Source organism: Macrosteles quadrilineatus, unplaced genomic scaffold (genome assembly GCF_028750875.1).
Source record: "Macrosteles quadrilineatus isolate MER2022 unplaced genomic scaffold, UCM_ALF_1.0 Scaffold_7__1_contigs__length_78375512, whole genome shotgun sequence".
Classification (NCBI taxonomy): Eukaryota; Metazoa; Arthropoda; class Insecta; order Hemiptera; family Cicadellidae; genus Macrosteles; species Macrosteles quadrilineatus.
This window is the reverse complement of record NW_026542600.1, coordinates 59,401,917-59,423,866: the sequence shown is the minus strand read 5'-3', so window position 1 is coordinate 59,423,866 and position 21,950 is coordinate 59,401,917. Positions and strand designations below refer to the sequence as shown.

General features: G+C 35.9%; 1 protein-coding gene across 1 annotated transcript in view; it reads left to right on the top strand.

The window, feature by feature from the left end:
* LOC128999033 (uncharacterized) overlaps window positions 1-21,950 on the top strand; it is a 499,696-nt gene that overhangs the window by 169,735 nt on the left and 308,011 nt on the right. The window contains exon 4 of the mRNA XM_054425390.1: window positions 13,801-13,883. Coding sequence (XP_054281365.1) covers window positions 13,801-13,842 — 42 coding nt within the window. The 3' untranslated portion in view covers window positions 13,843-13,883. The remainder of the gene's footprint in view (window positions 1-13,800; window positions 13,884-21,950) is intronic.

Here is a 21,950-nt window from a genome sequence, read left to right as displayed (position 1 = left end):
TAATTTGAAAAATCACAAGCAAAATCAATAAACTATCAAATCTTTTAGTAAAGATAAATATGTTATCCTTCGGAAACTGTACTAAATAATTTGTTTTAAAATATTTCCATCTACAACTCCTCTTGAACCCAACTGTTTGAAGTGTTATGGCCGTGAAGTATCAGAGTTAGCATTTCGCAATATTGTTCTGATAGCTGGAAACGCTGATAGAAACATGTGTGGCAGTTGTGGAAGATAGCAGTCGATTGAAAGGAGTAAACAATTTCAAGATGTCTGACTAAACTTAGCTCTGGCGAGGTCAATCTGACACGCACTTTGATAACCTACATATACTTCACCTTCAGTTCATGTGATAGCCTTACGGTAGTTCCATAATGTACATACACATAGGGGTGTGATGACGTGGTGTACATCTACTTCACCTTCACATCATGTGATAGCCTAACGGTGGTTCCATAATGTACATACACATAGGGGTGTGATGACGTGGTGTACATCTACTTCACCTTCACATCATGTGATAGCCTAACGGTGGTTCCATAATGTACATACACATAGGGGCGTGATGACGTGGTATACATCTACTTCACCTTCACATCATGTGATAGTCTAACGGTGGTTCCATAATGTACATACACATAGGAGTGTGATGACGTGGTGTACATCTACTTCACCTCCGCATCATGTGATAGCCTAACGGTGGTTCCATAATGTACATACACATAGGAGTGTGATGACGTGGTGTACATCTACTTCACCTCCGCATCATGTGATAGCCTAACGGTGGTTCCATAATGTACATACACATAGGAGTGTGATGACGTGGTGTACATCTACTTCACCTCCGCATCATGTGATAGCCTAACGGTGGTTCCATAATGTACATACACATAGGAGTGTGATGACGTGGTGTACATCTACTTCACCTCCGCATCATGTGATAGCCTAACGGTGGTTCCATAATGTACATACACATAGGGGCGTGATGACGTGGTATACATCTACTTCACCTTCACATCATGTGATAGCCTAACGGTGGTTCCATAATGTACATACACATAGGAGTGTGATGACGTGGTATACATCTACTTCACCTTCACATCATGTGATAGCCTAACGGTGGTTCCATAATGTACATACACATAGGAGTGTGATGACGTGGTGTACATCTACTTCACCTTCACATCATGTGATAGCCTAACGGTGGTTCCATAATGTACATACACATAGGAGTGTGATGACGTGGTGTACATCTACTTCACCTTCACATCATGTGATAGCCTAACGGTGGTTCCATAATGTACATACACATAGGGGCGTGATGACGTGGTATACATCTACTTCACCTTCACATCATGTGATAGCCTAACGGTGGTTCCATAATGTACATACACATAGGAGTGTGATGACGTGGTGTACATCTACTTCACCTTCACATCATGTGATAGCCTAACGGTGGTTCCATAATGTACATACACATAGGAGTGTGATGACGTGGTGTACATCTACTTCACCTCCGCATCATGTGATAGCCTTACGGTGGTTCCATAATGTACATACACATAGGGGTGTGATGACGTGGTGTACATCTACTTCACCTTCACATCATGTGATAGCCTAACGGTGGTTCCATAATGTACATACACATAGGGGCGTGATGACGTGGTATACATCTACTTCACCTTCACATCATGTGATAGCCTAACGGTGGTTCCATAATGTACATACACATAGGGGTGTGATGACGTGGTGTACATCTACTTCACCTTCACATCATGTGATAGCCTAACGGTGGTTCCATAATGTACATACACATAGGGGTGTGATGACGTGGTGTACATCTACTTCACCTTCACATCATGTGATAGCCTAACGGTGGTTCCATAATGTACATACACATAGGAGTGTGATGACGTGGTGTACATCTACTTCACCTTCACATCATGTGATAGCCTAACGGTGGTTCCATAATGTACATACACATAGGAGTGTGATGACGTGGTGTACATCTACTTCACCTTCACATCATGTGATAGCCTAACGGTGGTTCCATAATGTACATACACATAGGGGCGTGATGACGTGGTATACATCTACTTCACCTTCACATCATGTGATAGCCTTACGGTGGTTCCATAATGTACATACACATAGGGGTGTGATGACGTGGTGTACATCTACTTCACCTTCACATCATGTGATAGCCTAACGGTGGTTCCATAATGTACATACACATAGGGGTGTGATGACGTGGTGTACATCTACTTCACCTTCACATCATGTGATAGCCTAACGGTGGTTCCATAATGTACATACACATAGGGGTGTGATGACGTGGTGTACATCTACTTCACCTTCACATCATGTGATAGCCTAACGGTGGTTCCATAATGTACATACACATAGGAGTGTGATGACGTGGTGTACATATACTTCACCTTCACATCATGTGATAGCCTAACGGTGGTTCCATAATGTACATACACATAGGGGTGTGATGACGTGGTGTACATCTACTTCACCTTCACATCATGTGATAGCCTAACGGTGGTTCCATAATGTACATACACATAGGAGTGTGATGACGTGGTGTACATCTACTTCACCTTCACATCATGTGATAGCCTAACGGTGGTTCCATAATGTACATACACATAGGGGCGTGATGACGTGGTATACATCTACTTCACCTTCACATCATGTGATAGCCTTACGGTGGTTCCATAATGTACATACACATAGGGGTGTGATGACGTGGTGTACATATACTTCACCTTCACATCATGTGATAGCCTAACGGTGGTTCCATAATGTACATACACATAGGGGTGTGATGACGTGGTGTACATCTACTTCACCTTCACATCATGTGATAGCCTAACGGTGGTTCCATAATGTACATACACATAGGGGTGTGATGACGTGGTGTACATCTACTTCACCTTCACATCATGTGATAGCCTAACGGTGGTTCCATAATGTACATACACATAGGGGTGTGATGACGTGGTGTACATCTACTTCACCTTCACATCATGTGATAGCCTTACGGTAGTTCCATAATGTACATACACATAGGGGTGTGATGACGTGGTGTACATCTACTTCACCTTCACATCATGTGATAGCCTAACGGTGGTTCCATAATGTACATACACATAGGGGTGTGATGACGTGGTGTACATCTACTTCACCTTCACATCATGTGATAGCCTAACGGTGGTTCCATAATGTACATACACATAGGAGTGTGATGACGTGGTGTACATCTACTTCACCTTCACATCATGTGATAGCCTAACGGTGGTTCCATAATGTACATACACATAGGAGTGTGATGACGTGGTGTACATCTACTTCACCTTCACATCATGTGATAGCCTAACGGTGGTTCCATAATGTACATACACATAGGGGCGTGATGACGTGGTATACATCTACTTCACCTTCACATCATGTGATAGCCTAACGGTGGTTCCATAATGTACATACACATAGGAGTGTGATGACGTGGTGTACATCTACTTCACCTTCACATCATGTGATAGCCTAACGGTGGTTCCATAATGTACATACACATAGGGGCGTGATGACGTGGTATACATCTACTTCACCTTCACATCATGTGATAGCCTAACGGTGGTTCCATAATGTACATACACATAGGGGTGTGATGACGTGGTATACATCCACTTCACCTTCACATCATGTGATAGCCTTACGGTGGTTCCATAATGTACATACACATAGGGGTGTGATGACGTGGTATACATCCACTTCACCTTCACATCATGTGATAGCCTTACGGTGGTTCCATAATGTACATACACATAGGGGTGTGATGACGTGGTATACATCCACTTCACCTTCACATCATGTGATAGCCTTACGGTGGTTCCATAATGTACATACACATAGGGGTGTGATGACGTGGTATACATCCACTTCACCTTCACATCATCTGATAGCCTTGCGGTGGTTCCATAATGTACATACATATAGGGGTGTGATGACGTGGTATGCATCTACTTCACCTCCGCATCATGTGATAGCCTTACGGTGGTTCCATAATGAACATACACATAGGGGTGTGATGACGTGGTATACATCTACTTCACCTTCACATCATGTGATAGCCTTGCGGTGGTTCCATAATGTACATACACATAGGGGTGTGATGACGTGGTATACATCTACTTCACCTTCACATCATGTGATAGCCTTGCGGTGGTTCCATAATGTACATACACATAGGGGTGTGATGACATGGTATACATATATACTTCACCTTCACATCATGTGATAGCCTTGCGGTGGTTCCATTATGTACATACACATAGGAGTGTGATGGCGTGGTATGCATCTACTTCACCTCCGCATCATGTGATAGCCTTACGGTGGTTCCATAATGTACATACACATAGGGGTGTGATGACGTGGTATACATCTACTTCACCTTCACATCATGTGATAGCCTTGCGGTGGTTCCATAATGTACTTACACATAGGGGTGTGATGACGTGGTATACATCTACTTCACCTTCACATCATGTGATAGCCTTGCGGTGGTTCCATAATGTACTTACACATAGGGGTGTGATGACGTGGTATACATCTACTTCACCTTCACATCATGTGATAGCCTTGCGGTGGTTCCACAATGTACATACACATAGGGGTGTGATGACATGGTATACATATATACTTCACCTTCACATCATGTGATAGCCTTGCGGTGGTTCCATTATGTACATACACATAGGAGTGTGATGGCGTGGTATGCATCTACTTCACCTCCGCATCATGTGATAGCCTTACGGTGGTTCCATAATGTACATACAAATAGGGGTGTGATGACGTGGTGTACATATACTTCACCTTCACATCATGTGATAGCCTTACGGTGGTTCCATAATGAACATACACATAGGGGTGTGATGACGTGGTATACTTCTACTTCACCTTCACATCATGTGATAGCTTTGCGGTGGTTCCATAATGAACATACACATAGGGGCGTGATGACGTGGTATACATCTACTTCACCTTCACATCATGTGATAGCTTTGCGGTGGTTCCATAATGTACATACACATAGGAGTGTGATGACGTGGTATACATCTACTTCACCTTCACATCATGTGATAGCTTTGCGGTGGTTCCATAATGTACATACACATAGGAGTGTGATGACGTGGTATACATCTACTTCACCTACACATCATGTGATAGCCTTGCGGTGGTTCCATAATGTACATACAAATAGGGGTGTGATGACGTGGTGTACATATACTTCACCTGCACATCATGTGATAGCCTTACGGTGGTTCCATAATGAACATACACATAGGGGTGTGATGACGTGGTATACTTCTACTTCACCTTCACATCATGTGATAGCTTTGCGGTGGTTCCATAATGTACATACACATAGGAGTGTGATGACGTGGTATACATCTACTTCACCTTCACATCATGTGATAGCCTTACGGTAGTTCCATAATGTACATACACATAGGGGTGTGATGACGTGGTATACATCTACTTCACCTTCACATCAAGTGATAGCCTTGCGGTGGTTCCATAATGAACATACACATAGGGGTGTGATGACGTGGTTTACATCTACTTCACCTACACATCATGTGATAGCCTTGCGGTGGTTCCATAATGTACATACACATAGGGTGTGATGACGTGGTATACATCTACTTCACCTTCAGTTCATGTATTGGCATTGCGGTGGTTCCATAATGTACATACACATAGGGGTGTGATGTCGTGGTATACATCTACTTCACCTTCACATTATGTGATAGCCTTGCGGTGGTTCTATAATGTACATACACATAGGGTGTGATGACGTGGTATACATCTACTTCACCTTCACATTATGTGATAGCCTTGCGGTGGTTCCATAATGTGCATACACATAGGGGTGTGATGAAATGGTATACATCTACTTCACCTTCACATAATGTGATAGCCTTACGGTGGTTCCATAATGTACATACACATAGGGGTGTGATGAAATGGTATACATCTACTTCACCTTCACATCATGTGATAGCCTTGCGGTGGTTCCATGATGTACATACACATAGGAGTGTGATGACGTGGTATACATCTACTTCACCTTCACATCATGTGTTAGCCTTGCGGTGGTTCCATAATGTACATACACATAGGAGTATAATGTACATACACATAGGGGTGTGATGACGTGGTATACATCTACTTCACCTTCACATCGTGTGATAGCCTTGCGGTGGTTCCATAATGTACATACACATAGGGGTGTGATGACGTGGTATACATATACTTCACCTTCACAATATGTGATAGTATTTAATACTATTTTGAAAATTTTATACTACGAGTAATTTGAATACGCTATATATTTTTGCGAATACAGATTACTCTGGCTAAAATTTAGTTATTTATTTTGCCGATTATAAGATTTGAACTTGTAATCCTCTGGTTTTGTACACCCTGTTTTAAAAATATATTTTAAATATTTTAAAGCTATTCCTTGGGTTTGGTTTAGTAGGAAAAGTATTACTTGATCACTGAAAGACCAACGGCTTGTCAGAAATCAATAATAGACAACTTACAAGATTCACCCAGTATAATAAATTACCACTTTAGGTAGTTAAACTATCGCAACAAAGTAATCTCAACATCAAAGATTTTGTAAAGAATGGGAAATTATAGTTAAAGTAGTGTAGAATTTGTTAAAGATAAAAGTCCAACTCTCTAGGATCAAACATTTTGTCTACGTTATTAAGTTGATAAGGTACTTAGTTGATTAGGTAATGAAACCTAAAAAATTGACCCCTTAAAAAATCCATAACATTACCAAGTCATCAATCATCTACTTTAAATTCTGTACAGGATGACCAACCATTTCGGTAAGTATAATATGTATGGGGATCCACACAAAGATGCCAGAATAGTAGGGGTTTTAATTTTTATATTTAATGTGCAAACCTCACTAATTCGTGAGGGAAGAATCTTGTAAGACAATATTTGTTTAAGATCTCATGCACAGGTACCTAGAAGCCCATATTGGACCGTAACAGGCACAATTCAAGAAATCGCCCTCTCCCCATGTTCTCGTTTTATGCATAGTTATCACAGACCATTTGATGCGAACCTGGGATCGCCGAGTTTGTTTGGATTATTTCTCTCGAGGGGATTTCTTCTTGCCGGACAGTGTAAGAGGGCAATCTGTAAACATGGGCCGGTTCAATGAGGGGGAGAAGAGGCTGGTTCAAATTTGGAACACGTCTCCCGTGGAACAATAAGGCGAACATACCAGGATATTGGGCGCTAGGCGAGCTTGCTGTCAACAGAAATTGAATTTTGCTTCCGCACGCTCTCACACTTGACGTCAAGTGCTATGGGCCCAAAATGAAATTTCCTATTTCATTTTGTACCGTATGGAAGTTGTATCTAGGAAACAGCGCGTCGACATTCCAAGCACGGCCAATATGTTCGCTTCTGCACACTGTGTTAAACTCTGCTGATTTTAATATATTTTTAAAATATATAAATAAATAACGGTTGTGAATGTTTTTATATATTTAGGTTTATCTATTTTTGTATACATTTTGTGTAGGGTATAATGATAATTTTCGTGATCACTCGAAATTGGTGCTATTTTAAGAATTTTACTAAATCACCGTTATCATGTCCACGTAATAATATTATTTCTAATGTCAAATTTAGTTTAAAAAATTTTGATTAAAATGTTTACTAGCCTACTTAATTTTTTTGCATATGTTTGTTTTATTTATTACACCAATAATAGAGTTAAAAGGTAAGACCTTTGAAAATACACATAAAATAAGTCAATATTATTGAAAGTATTTGTTTCATTTTTTTATTGATCGTGTTTACAAGTTTGTACATGGGATATCTTAGTCTGTTCAAAACATAATTATTTTTTCCCTTTAAATTTAAATCGACTTTTGGGAAATTCTAATTTAATTCTTATAACGACCTAAGAATCGTAATAAGCAAAAATGTTTTAATGGTGGATTATATTATGTTTGCTCTATAAATTTACTTATATTTTGAATCTCAAATAAAGTTACCCTATCTCAAAATTGATTACCTATTCTATTAGTAATAAGCACGCTTAGTGAAGTATTAATTTAAACATTTTTTTCGAGTAGGTTGTAATGAATCCACTTGTTAATTGTATAGTGAAAACTCAGTTATTAACTCTTTGCATCAAGTATTCTTCACTGCGACAAAACTTTTGTGAACATGTAAAGCTATATTTTTTTTATGAAAAATCAGGATTGTAAAACCTCACTCAAAAAGATATACTATGAAAATGTGCCAGGTAAGGTATAGGATCCATACAGATTCCATTGTAAACAAATTAGACGCCCGTACATCGGCATCTGCTGCTGATAATCCGCTGATGGCAGTCGCTACCGGGTGAAGTGCGCAGTAAGAGGTGTGAGGTACGGTGCCAGATTATGCGAGAGCTCGTATATCTAAGCTGGCTCGTAAAGACACAGACACCAGATTAGTTATGACGAGAGTTTGATGATCGTCATAAACGATTGAGGTAGGTCGTGCTCCCTCGGCCGCCCGGGCCTTCCTTCGCCAGTTTTATTACAGGGTGTCACCAAAACAGCGATAACCTATCGGGATCTCCTTCCGTGTTGATATACTACGGTCCTCGACACACCCCCATTGTAGCGATGCGACGTTTACAGTCTATTACAACCCGGAATGGACTGTTGTGACCGTTGGTGTCAGTTTTGTTTCATATTATTCGGTTTTACGAGGTTTCAAACTTGTAAGGAACCGTCGGTAGGAACCTCCCAGGAACGTTCCAGGGTGCATGAGATCCAAGAAATGAAAGATCCTTGGTAAAAAATGGCGGAACCGTTATTTATTTCCGTTGGAGACTAGGGAGATAGTACGTAAAACAAATTATTGAGGGGTATCGTGTCAATAAAAAATGTTTACAGAATTATTCACGGATATTTATTAAACTCCCCCTATTTTATATTATTTTCAACTATGTAAAACAATTGTCGTTTAAATACAGAAAAATCTACGGTTTTACTTTTCGAAATTTATTATGAGAAATTATCGCAACCTTTTAAGTACTATCATGAATAATTGTTTTTATTTCCGCCAAAAACTAAAGAAAATTCGTGTAAATGGCTAAACGTTTACAACAATACGTCCAACTAATCAAACAATAAATATTACCTACTGACAAACGAGTCGTAATATGATTTCAGGCTTTCAATAACACATAAAAGTCATATTCATGGATCTATAATATTTAGTTAGTAAACGCTAATTCTAATATTCATGACTTTTGAGTACAATTTGTCTAATCTAGTGATTTGTATATGTAGACACTCGCAACACTATATAGGTAATTCATATTATTCCTGCAGTAAGCAGTCTCCAACTAACGTTTAAACTACCCAACGGTTCCATACACCAGGACCTACTGATTTCTAATTCAAATTAATTCATCCATATTGAATAACAGGTTTGGATAACAGGAAATAGTCCAATACACGGGGCTATAACATATACTCTGTAGAAGCTCATCATAATATTCGTGATTTTTGTGTATAACTGGTCCGACAGAGCGGGTAGTTTGTTTATGTAAACTCTCACAGTCACACAGCACTACATAAGTGATACATGTGATTGCTACATGTAGGCCGTCTGTCTGGTGTCTGCTACATCGTCTCCAGTTCGATATCCTCCCTTACAACTGTTTATGCCCTGTAAACCCTGACCCAGACGGCAGCCTTCCCTCTCTCTCTCACTCCCGCGGTTTACTACACCCGTATAGTTTTTACGGCGGTTGTACGATCCATTAAATCTCGCGGTCACGTGACTTTCATTCACACATTTCTGTGACGTCAGTTTTATTGTTAGACGTGACACACTTGCTGCTACACTTTGTCTTGGAATCCGATGTCTTTTTTGTCAAACTAAATTTAGGTTTATGGACTTGTTAAATGTGATTGATAATTTTGATTTAAATGACAACCTTTGTTTTAGATCTGAATTCTGTATGTTTATTTCCTATTTGCCTATATTAGATTCGGGCCAAAAAAGTTGTATGAGAGCGTGAGATTTTGATAGCTCTATCGTTGGGCATCTTAGCTAGAAGTTGAGTAAAAAATGCGAAAATCGCTTTTTAGAGTTAGTCGAGTTGTCTAACTCGATTGACTTCTTAACATACTCGTTGTAAAATAATAATACAGATATGTCTCTTTATTTGAAAAAAATATCTTTGCAAATACAGAATTTGAACAAATAAGCAGGTAAATTATTTAATCTAACAAATCATCTGTATCATAGTGAGCAATAACTATACAATATAAACAACGATATTTATAAAAGTCGGAATACAATAATCGGGTACAATAAATATGCTAAATAATATTAAGCTACAGTATAAAAAACAAATTGGTCACAAATATGAAATATGTTGATTCGCGTACAGTATTGAGGCTTAGCAAAATATAAGAAATAACTTTAAATAATTACAAAAAGATGGCCGCAAGACGTGCGCGGGCTGCGACGCTAGTAAACCTTCCAGTTTATTAGACAATCACAGTATATTTCCAACAGACCGACTTATAAATTATTAAAATTAAAGCAGAAAGGCAGGTGAATTCATAAAAGAGATATTATCTAAGCGGCCAGGCGCGCTGCCTCTTCTCTGGATACAGGGGTGCGCATTTACATGAGACAATTCGTATCCAAGTGGGCGCCGATAAGTTCAATTTGGGGCCGCCGCGATCCGGGAGCGAATGTCGGAATCAAAGTCGTTTGCATATTGCATTACCTTTCAGGGGATGAACTTCCAATATAAAGGAAGGAATGAGACTTGGCAATCTCTAGACCACGATTCCTGAATGGCGGAAAGATAATCACAACCTGGATTGGGAATTGGGTAAAATCTACTTGGATGACTTGGATGCTTCATTCAATTTATGGGTGTGCAAAGTTTCAAAAAAGGTTTTGTTATTTATGAGCTAACTTTAATATATAGCAGCTTCAATGTACGATGAAATAATGCTTGAACGTAGTTAACAAAATTCGTCTTTTATAATATTGTGCCTTTTTTTCAGACTATCCCATTTTCCTAACAGTAATGCATAAACTTATTACAAATGGTTATAGTGGATGAATGTTCGGAAACCAATTGTGTCTAGAGTTTATCAAATTGTCTGGGTTATGTCTTGTGACCAGATACTTGACAGTCATATATCAACTGGACTGAATATAGATAAGTTAAATAGCTTGCAACTTTATTGAATATTGTATTAATCACAAAACAGAGTAAAATGTAGTGATAGAATCCTTGTTCTTCGTCCTTTTTAAATGAGTATTGCCGTTTAGGGTATAGTAATTTCCGATCTGTTTTGCCGCGTCAGGGAATTTGGAAAAAGAAACCAACATTCATCCAGCATTTGTTCTAGTGTCCATTGACATTGACAGGGGGCGCAGCCGGGCAGTGGGCGCAGCGCTATTGGAGGGAGATTCATTGTTGTTTTGGCGGTAACCGAGGTTGATTTCTATGCAGGACTCGGCCATGTTGACCTTGCCCCACGCTCAGGTCTACCTGGTGGTGCCAACTGTAACTAGAACAAATCTCACCACTTTCTGTTTCACATTAGAATTATTTTTCACTCTTTACTCTTACTTACTTTCTTACTTTCACTCTTAAGTATGCGAGTATCAATACGTTTTACGGCGAGTTAGAAACAAATTACAAGTTACAAGTAAACAAATAACACTTATATTCCAAGTTTACAATAACAAGGTGTTATGTCTATTAATTGTTGAATTGAGTAATGCGTTGTATTCTTCAATCCTGAAAAATTTTCATCAATAGTTGTTAAGCAAACATTACAAACACCTAAATTTTGAACAAACTGCAAAATTATGCAATATAACTATTGTCTTTAGTTTTGACAGTCCATAAACTATCACGCATGTAGAAAGTTGAATAATGTCACTGTAACTTGTGAAACAAGAACCTATCAATGCACGATGTATAATTCACCCCAAAAACTATTCCCACAGTTTTGGTTATAAAACGAGAGAGAGTTTAGTCAAAGTTATGCGGTATTCTGTATACAATGTAGTGTATACACAAAGCACATGTAGATGTTATGATCGTACATGCAATGTGGGTGAGCGAAGCTATAAACTCCGTGTGCTGACTTGTCGAAAAAACCGCCAACAGTGATTTTGTAAAATACCGCGACGTGGCATTATGTAAACGGGGCTGATCTATCAAATGATAGCGGGGAAGGGCGGTGGTACGCGGTACGCGGTACACGGAACGGCGCAGCGTATCCGTCCATCAAGACTATCTAAAATATTTAAATTATCTAAATTGAAAACTACGCGTTTTTATTTTAATGCAATGTGTTAAATGTTTGTAATCGTTTTATAGCTTTTATACACCGTTTGGAATATGAATACTTTTTATGCCCTATGAAAAACATGAAAAAATACAATTATCTGTTTAACCAACTCTTTAAAACTAAAAAGTATACGCAATTCACATTATATATAACTTATTGAATTTATATTGAAAACGACGTGTTTTTTTCAATGTGTTTTGTTTAATGTGACTGCAATCGCTTTACAGCCTGTATACAACAGTTGGAAATTGGATAGTTTCATCATTAGTTTACCTGTATGCATAACATAAAAAAATGAAGCGATCTGTAAACATTACCACTCAAAACTGAAGTAAAAGTACTTTACGTCCTTGTTTAGGGAACGCAATAATTTTATTTACCTGGATATTATTAGACAGATTACTAAAAATAATTAATATCATATAAGAAATGATGTGGTAAATCTAAGGCTCCTTAAATTCTGCTTTTATGTTTTCTGTTTTGTTCTATTTAATTAAAAACATAACTTATAGACGGATTACTAGAAACAATTAATATTATATAAAAAAATAATGTGGTAAATCTAAGACCCCTTAAATACTGCTTTTATATTTTCTGTTTTTGTTCTATTTAATGAAAAACATAATTTATAGACAGATTACAAAAAATTAATATTATTATCATATAAAAAATAATGTGGCAATTCTAAGGCCCCTTAAATACTTATTTTTATGTTTCTTTTTTTCTATTTCATGAAAGACGTACTTTACAAAATACATTACGCTAACACCAGTTATCACTGCTTATATTCAAATTTATATTTTTAGTTTTCAGTTTTAAACATACATCTAAATTTAAATATTACAGTTTAATTATTATTTAGACATTTTGCACGACTAATGAACACAAAAAATATCATTATATTTAATTTTCATTATTGTTTGTTTAATTAACTTTAATTATGTATTGTTGTCAAACATATGATAAACTTTTGTATTAATAGTTTGTTTTTGTTAATGTCAATGTTGTAGGACATTGTAGAATTTTCTTGTTAAGGAGTTGAGAGTCCACAACACATTTCCTAATTTGTCATATTCTGTTTTAACAATTTTTTATTTTGTCCAAAGTTACGTTTCGAGGTATTTTTTTTGCAGCAGTTGTTCCAGAATTGTGTGATAAATGTTTATTTTCACAAACTATATATGTAATTATGTTGTGGCGATTGAAAAATTTTGATCAACGTTTGGTTTTATTTTTCTTGTTGAAGCAGTTAAGCCAAGAGGAGTATGACCTAGTTTTGATCGTGTATCAAGCTATGATGTATGTATTGTTAACTGTTGTTGCTAATGTTGTTGTTACAAGTGATATTTTCCTGTTGCAGGGTTGTGCGGGAGTGCGGCAGTGTGTGATCGTGCGGGAGTGAAGTTATGTGACATGAGTCCGTTTGGGAATTTGCCGAACAAGGTAAGGCCGATATCTATATCTTCCTTAACATTTTCCATGTGACTTCTGGAGAAAGTCTGCTTGGGTCGAGAACTTCATGCGTGGTAAAACTGTCTTATAAATCGAGACGAAATACCTAACAGTTTTCTAAATGTCACAGTCTTTATGGCATTTTAGAGGTGGATTTATGTGTCTGGAGGTTTGTTTATTGAGCTACAGTTTGTGCTATAAGAGAAGGGAATGAAATGCAAATACTTAAAAAAAGTGTTTTAAACAGAATTATCACCAAGTTCAAGTTGGTTGTAAATGCAGCCTATCTTTAAGGGGTTAAATATGTTTCCGGTTATTTTAGGCACTATTCAAGTTAAATTTGGATATGTAAATATAGCATAAGGCAAATTACCATTCGGAAACCAAACATTTTTTAGTGAATGTTAGTTATGAAATATGACCATATTAAATATGTTCAATATAACTGCTTTAACCCCAAGTAAATTTATAACTCACAATCACAATGTTCAAAGCATCATCAGTTAGTACGCTGTCGAGTACACTGTATAAAGATAAAATCGCCATCCATGCGAAAGTTTAATTATTAAATCCAATTATTTTTACCACAAACGAGGACATTACAGGCGATGTTGGTGGCCGAGCGTGCTTGGCGGCAATCATTCTGCGGTCTTTGAAATGGAGATAAAATGTTAATATATCAGCAGTTGGACACCACCGACCACCGAATACGACCAGCCAGTTAAATGATAACGCATACGTTTCATTATCATAATTTTTCATTCTGTTGTTTGTTTGGTTTGGAAAAGTTGTATTTTTAGTTTTTATTGTTTATGGAGTATATGCAACTTATGTTTTAAATTGTTTTATGATTTTTTAAATTCCATTTTTAAGTAATGTCAATTTTAATTTATTTTACGATCATGTTTTCTTTTATTTCATATTTAAACCTTTTAAGTTTTAATTCTTTTAATTTGTAGCTATTGAAATTGAATGTTCGAAAGGTTCAAAAGCTATCAAATTCTTTAAAACCTCTCAATAGACATGTAAATAGTTTTCTTTCAAATACTTATTTGTTTTCAAGTTTTTCCAAACAAGATACATTATAAATAGTAACGATGAATGTGAATGCAGAAATTTAAAAATGGCCTGCATTTGTGATCAGTATATGGTTTGGAAATATTGCTTTCATTATCAAATTAAAAAAAAAATATTTGGAATGCGTGACCAGCTAATAGCCATTATTCATATTTAATCAAACAAAAGTATGGATTGATAAAACGATGACGTTAATATACTTTGTGAAAACCATTGACATTGCACATGATTTATATATTTCAAACAAACAAATACAGGTAAATGTCACACATGAAAGAAAATACATAAATTTGATAGGGATTGTAATGAGAACGTTCATACGACGTTTAGATGTAAAAGACTACGATGTAGTTGTGATTGTGGTAACTATAATAGTGAACACAGCTAAAATGCTCTTGTTATGTTATTATAAGTTTATAACTTCAACATTAATATTTACGTACCTTTTTATGCCCTAAACCTACGGTAATCTCTCTTTTTTGGAAGGACCCACTTTGTGATTTCTCTTGAATAAGTGGGGGAGTTATTTCAAGACGGGTTTCGAAATTGTGTTGGTACAATGGTGTAAAATTATGCCAGAAGTAATCGTATTATACTAAAACGAAGAAAGCACGTATACAGAAAATGTTTAACAGTTTGCAATCTTAAAACTAATAATAGTTCTAATAGTTGAATTTAAGGTTTTATTGAAATTGACTTTGAGCCCATGTTTACCAAATTACTCTCTATATAAATGGATGAATAAATACATATATTTACCATGGATAAAGGAATGCATGTGTGATACTATATTAATTTTATATTACAGTATTCCTATTCGATTTAGTTGTCGTCAATAAAAAATTCAAAGAACGCAAACGTAACCATTATTGACTCATACGTAGATCTTTATAATTCTCGCTAGATAAATATTCTTATAAACAGGACTTTATAAGTATGGCAACATTAGGTAAATTTTCCACAAAGAAAAGTCACCAGTGTAGTTTTCCATAGATTCTCATATCCCGATCAATCGTTTAATTCTACTGCCCTGCACACCTGTTCTACCTCAATCTTTAGGCAGTTTATAAAGAATAGAAGTTTTCGGTAAGGCCCGCTAGACTGCAGCACTGGAGGGGTGGAGCTCTTACACCCCTACCTACCCCTAACTACCAACCCCACCAGGACTACCCCAGCATGGCCGCCCGTACATCATCCCCTGTCCCTGTCACCGGTCGCCTAGCAACCTCTCGCGGCCATCTTGGTTTGGACCCCGAACCCCACGTTTAGATCGATAGGCTAAACACAATCTTCACTTTCTCAATCTATACATTGTGTCTGGCCCGTCTGTATTCATATCCAACCCAATGCCCGAGGCAACTTTTTCATTCTTTGTGGTTGAAAAATTTAAATTCGTACATTTTTAAGCAACTCCCTCAATACTTTGCAAGTATGTTTAGGGTTCTTAGAATTTGTTGAATAATGTTACTGATTGTCAAAATACGCAGCTACTGTGTCAACTTTTAGATCTTGTTACATTAATAAGACCGAGTCGTGGCATTATGACTAATTAAATTCTATTTGCTTAAAAGTTACTGTAAGTCCTCTTTATATAATATGTTTAGCCATTAAGAATTCATATGTAAAATTTGAAAAGCTGACCTGTTTTATTACTACTAGCTTTAATATGGACAAATGTAAAACGAAATTGCAATTTGATTGATTATGAATCGCTTAGGGTGTCTTCAAGGCAAACAATTATAAGAAATATCACATTTGACACTATACAATTAATTTTAAACAAACCCATCTTGTAGTTTCTGGAATACAGATAATTTTTTACATCAATTCTTTTACATTGATTGTTTGCCTAGTTTTTATACACAGTGATGTACCAGAAAATATATCAGATTGCTAACTTATATAGCTTCGAGAAAAAGTTAACAGGCCTGCTTGTTTGGGTCAAGGTATTGTTATTTTAAAATAAATTTCTTACACTTCGTTTTTGCAGACATTTCCCCGCAAATATGCAGAGGCGTGTATACTTCTGTTTAATATCTTTTATCCATAAAAATAAAAATTTGTCCATCTATTAGTGTATTAGATCTCGTATTATGCAATTTATAATAAGTAAAATTATCTTGCTAAATGTTAAAGAGACTGGAAGAATGAATATAAAATCTGTAATGTTCATAACACGTAAGTAGATATAATATAGCAATATGACCCCACTTTCGGCGTTTTAGAGGCACTTTTAGGGCACTTTTTATAGGGGAAAAATGAGGAAAAAATGGAAGAGCTTTTTTTGGCCACTTTTTTTAAAGACCCAGCTCTCGACCTATACACCTCTATATAAATTTTCTACTTTTTTAATACTGAAAAACACGTCTGGAATATGGCTCATTTTTTTGGCCACCCGGCTCTCGGCACGCGAACTCGGGCGTGCTCCTGGCTTATGACGTGCTCCCTTGGACATCCTTAGTGGAAATCCATGGGTTCTGGCTACTTGGGAACCCAAGCCATTTGACATACAATGAATTACCCTTTCTCCTAATTACCTTCTCTACCAAATACATGTCCTTATACTTGGTCTTTAACAACTCCTCTGTATAGAAGCCTCCCCTGATTATATTGCCATTTTCATCTTTCAAGATATAAGTTACAGGCTTTGTATTCTTAACTTCTGCTATTGTAAATAGTTCCCCTGTCCAATTTGGAGTATAACCTTTACTAAAAACATGTTTATACTTGGAAATCCTTACGCTATCACCTACCTTATATCTTGGCTTTTTAACTTGCACTACTTTAGAAGTCAACTTCTCATGCACATATTTACTATTCTTAACATTCACTTGGTTAGGCTTCATTCCTATAGATCTATGCACCTTATTATTATATTTTCGAATTAACTTTGGAAGTAAATCCAACCATTTATAACTCCCCTGAGCACTAAATTCCCTATATAGCCAATTCTTTAAAGTTCTCTGGAACCTCTCTACAATTGCAGCCTTAGTTGTAGAAAATGTGTGATAGTGATTAATATTTAATTTCTTCATTAGTTTGCTAAAATATTGATTAAAAAATTCTTTTCCATTGTCAGATTGAATGTTTTTAACCCCCTTTGGTAGAATGGTTTTAATGGCTTCTGTAACCACTAACCCTGTCTTATTCTTTAGTGGAGCAGCATAAGCTTTTTTAGAAAATGTATCTATTAAAGTTAAAATATATTTATTGCCAGAATTTTCTCTAGCATAGTTTTGCATATCAATTAAATCTATTTGTAAGGTTTCGTTTATACCCAATACTTTAAAAGACCTTCTAATGAAATTCTTTCTTGCAGGCTTATGAAGTTCGTATGCAATTTCATTCATTTTTTATAACATCATCCTTTCCTGTAACTCTAAATACATCACCATTAGCCCCAATCAATAGATTATCTTCCATTCTTTTAAATACATAGTTTTCTGGTATATATGGTCTATTATCTATATACTTAAATCCACTCAAAGATGTGGGGTCAGCAACTAATAAATCAGGATTATATTCCATCAAATTAAAAATTTTTTCTCCATATACAAATTTTGATCCATCGTAATGCATAGATTGTGACATTAGACAAATATCATCCGAATGTTCCCCCTCTGGTAGATTTCTTATAAATTGTTTTTTGGCATCCCAACATTTTTCTTTTTTATCAAAAGTTATAGTCTGTTCTTTTATAACACAGTCAGTGTCATCAATGGCAGGTTTGACACGTACTAACCTTTTACTATTAAAACTCCAATAGCCTGCTTCCATTTTTGGAACTTGTGAAACATTCACAGCATCTTTACTATCTGTACCTTCCATCAAATTACTAATTTTCTGTTTCTTTGCATTCCAAACACCATTCTCTGATTCTAAAAATTCATAATTATTATCGTCTTGTACAAATTTACCATCTTCTTTTCGTATTAAAGTCTGTTGTAAAGTGGGCACATCATCTAAACTTTCACCCTTTTCTACATTAGTAATTTTCTGTTTCTTAGCATTCCAAATACCATTCTCTGATTCTAAAAATTCATAATTATTATCGTCTTGTACAAATGTACCATCTTTTTTTCGTATTAAAGTCTGTTGTAAAGTGGGCACATCATCTAAACTTTCACCCTTTCCCACATTAGTAATTTTCTGTTTTTTAGCATTCCAATTTTTATTCTTAGATTCTAAAAACTCATATTTAGTTTTACCTTGTAAAAAGACATCACCTTTTCTAGTTAATGTCTGTCCCAAAGTTGATACATCATCTACAAACTCCCCATCTTTAACATTACCAATTTTACGGTTTAAACCATTCCAACTATCGTCTTGTAAATTTAAAGTAGGTTCACTACTCATGGTTGCCGCCCTGGGTTCTGCAGGCTTATTATATGGATTATATAAACGATAAAATTTATCTATAAACATATTTTTATTTAATAAATAATTCCACTTTCTCTTAATTCCTCAATAATGGAATCTATTTCATTATCCACTCCTGAGTTACCGGCTTGGCGACTTAGCCAAAGAAGTCTTAACCTATCTACAAGCTCATTAGGATCATCCCAATAAATATAGTCTATTTTATTACCAGTCACTTGTCTCAAACCTTCACCAACAGATTTAAAAAGAGGTTTAATTATATTAAGATATTTAGTATGTCTATTACTTGAAATTGGTGCACCATCTTTGTAACTCTTTAAATGTCCATTTGTAGCTTCCAAAATTTCTTTATAGTTTTGCAAATCAGCCGGAGTATAATCCTCAGGTTCTTTTAAAGTTAACAATTGCCACAAACCTTTTGTCCCCTTGTAGGTTTTATTTGCAATTGTAACATCATCATTGGCAATGTCAACTTCCTTATTTCCAATAAAAAATTTATTTGCTTCTCGTCTAATACCATATGTAGTGTCTGTCATACTACTTTTACTGAGGTAATTTCCTAAATAGTCTGATGCTAAAAGACCAAAATCTAATTTCTGTGGAGTAGATTGTTGTAATGGTTGCAATCTTGGTATTATTGGTATTCTAGATGGAGTCATTGGGAGAATCTCCATTCGAGGCCTCTCTGTTTTGGCAATTTTTTTTAATTCTTGTAATGGCTCTATTAAAGGTTGGAATGTTTGAAACCTCTCTTCAGCCTCTAGAAACTTGCCACGTTTTAAAGCTCTATATTTCTCTCGTATTTGATTTGCAGAGTCAACCAATTCTTGTTGAATGTTTTTCATCTTTTATTTACATTTTATTTATCTCATTTGACAAAGGATTGTACTCAAACACTTTATCATGTATTATCAAACAATATGCAGATGTATTTGCTGGTACATTTTCTGCAGTTTCAATCTCTAATTTAATATCAACAATTCCTTCCTTCACTGTTTCGTTCTGTCTAGAACAGTCTATTACAATTAGTGGATATTTCTTCATAAACTCAGCCCTACTAATCATAGGATCTGGGATAGTATTATAGTAAGTCTCTCTAAACCTCATAAACATCTCATAAGCTTTAGAGACATCTCCATTTTCAAAGTCGAGATTTAAATCACTATAAGGATAATATTCAGAGTTTAGAAATACTTTGAGATTTTTTAACTTACAGTGATCAAATTCATCAGTTCTTTTTCGTGCACTATTATCCCTAGCTGTTTGGAAACCAAATATAATATACCTAGGCTTCTCCAAACTTGAAGATGTCTTTACTGACCATGTATGTCTTGTAGTATTGGGATATGATGGAAGTTCATGCAACTCTAAGCTTCTAAATGCAATTTGCAAATTTTTATTTTGCAGTAACATCTTTTGTAATTGTAACTTCTCCCCATCTGATGGTATTACATGTGGCATCACCCATTGAATTGAGTTAAGTGTAATTTTAGGAATCATATCAGCAGTACCACTGGCTGGAGCACTAGTGGTTGTTAATATACAATTCAAATCATTTTTGGATCTTTTTAACACCAATTCTTGTTTGACATTTACTAATACCTTATTAAAATCCTCAAATACACCCATTAACAGTTCTAATGGCAAACAAGTACTAAACTTGCCACCTTTATGGAACTCTTTTAAATTCGTGTCAGAATCAAATGCCACATTTGACAATTTAGTTGTTTTATTGTAAGAGCTCAATATTTTCATAAGACTAGAAATTCCTGGGTTTCTTACAATGTCTATTTCTTTACCTGCGACTTCATATCTAATTTCATCAAATAAGAATGCAAATGCATTATTTATAAAATGACCTTTATCATGATTTTCAATTTCTCCCTTAATATACAGATAACTCCTACATGGGAGAGTTAGCAAATCTTGATTATTAATACATATTCGAATTTCATCAGAATTATTTATTGCCAAAGTGTTATGGGGAACATAGGAGTGATTTGTAATTTTAACCACACTATCGTCGAATTGGGATTTCCCTGTAACGTCTAGAAAATCTTCCATTTTTATTAATAGAAAATTTTAACTTTAGTCCTATTGACTTTAGGAACCTAGCATTTTGTACACTTATAGATAAATTCTTATAAATTCTCATATCTTTTTTATATGACAAGTAATTGTAGTTTCTTCTCCGTTAAAGTCAATTGCCTTGTCATGCTGATCGGCAAATGTAATACTGACAACATCTAAACTTCTCTTATTTACAGGAAAATATATAATATTTCTTGGAACTTCAATAATTTTGTAGCCAGGAGGAGCTTCTGGATAAAAGCTATGTATGGTGTGTGATTTGTTTCCATTTAAATAGGACCCGTTGGCAATATTACATTTTACTCTAATCACATTTACATTATTAATGTTTATTTTATTTGTAGATTCAAACTGAACACCAGGAGTAGAAACACCTTTAAATCCCAATAAAACAGACCCTAAACATGGTTTTGTAAAATCAAACACGTGGCTAGAAAGTAATGTCGCTTTCATAGTTTTATTATTAGCTGTAAGGAAAAAGTTTGGAATTTGCTTTTGAATTTCCTTTGC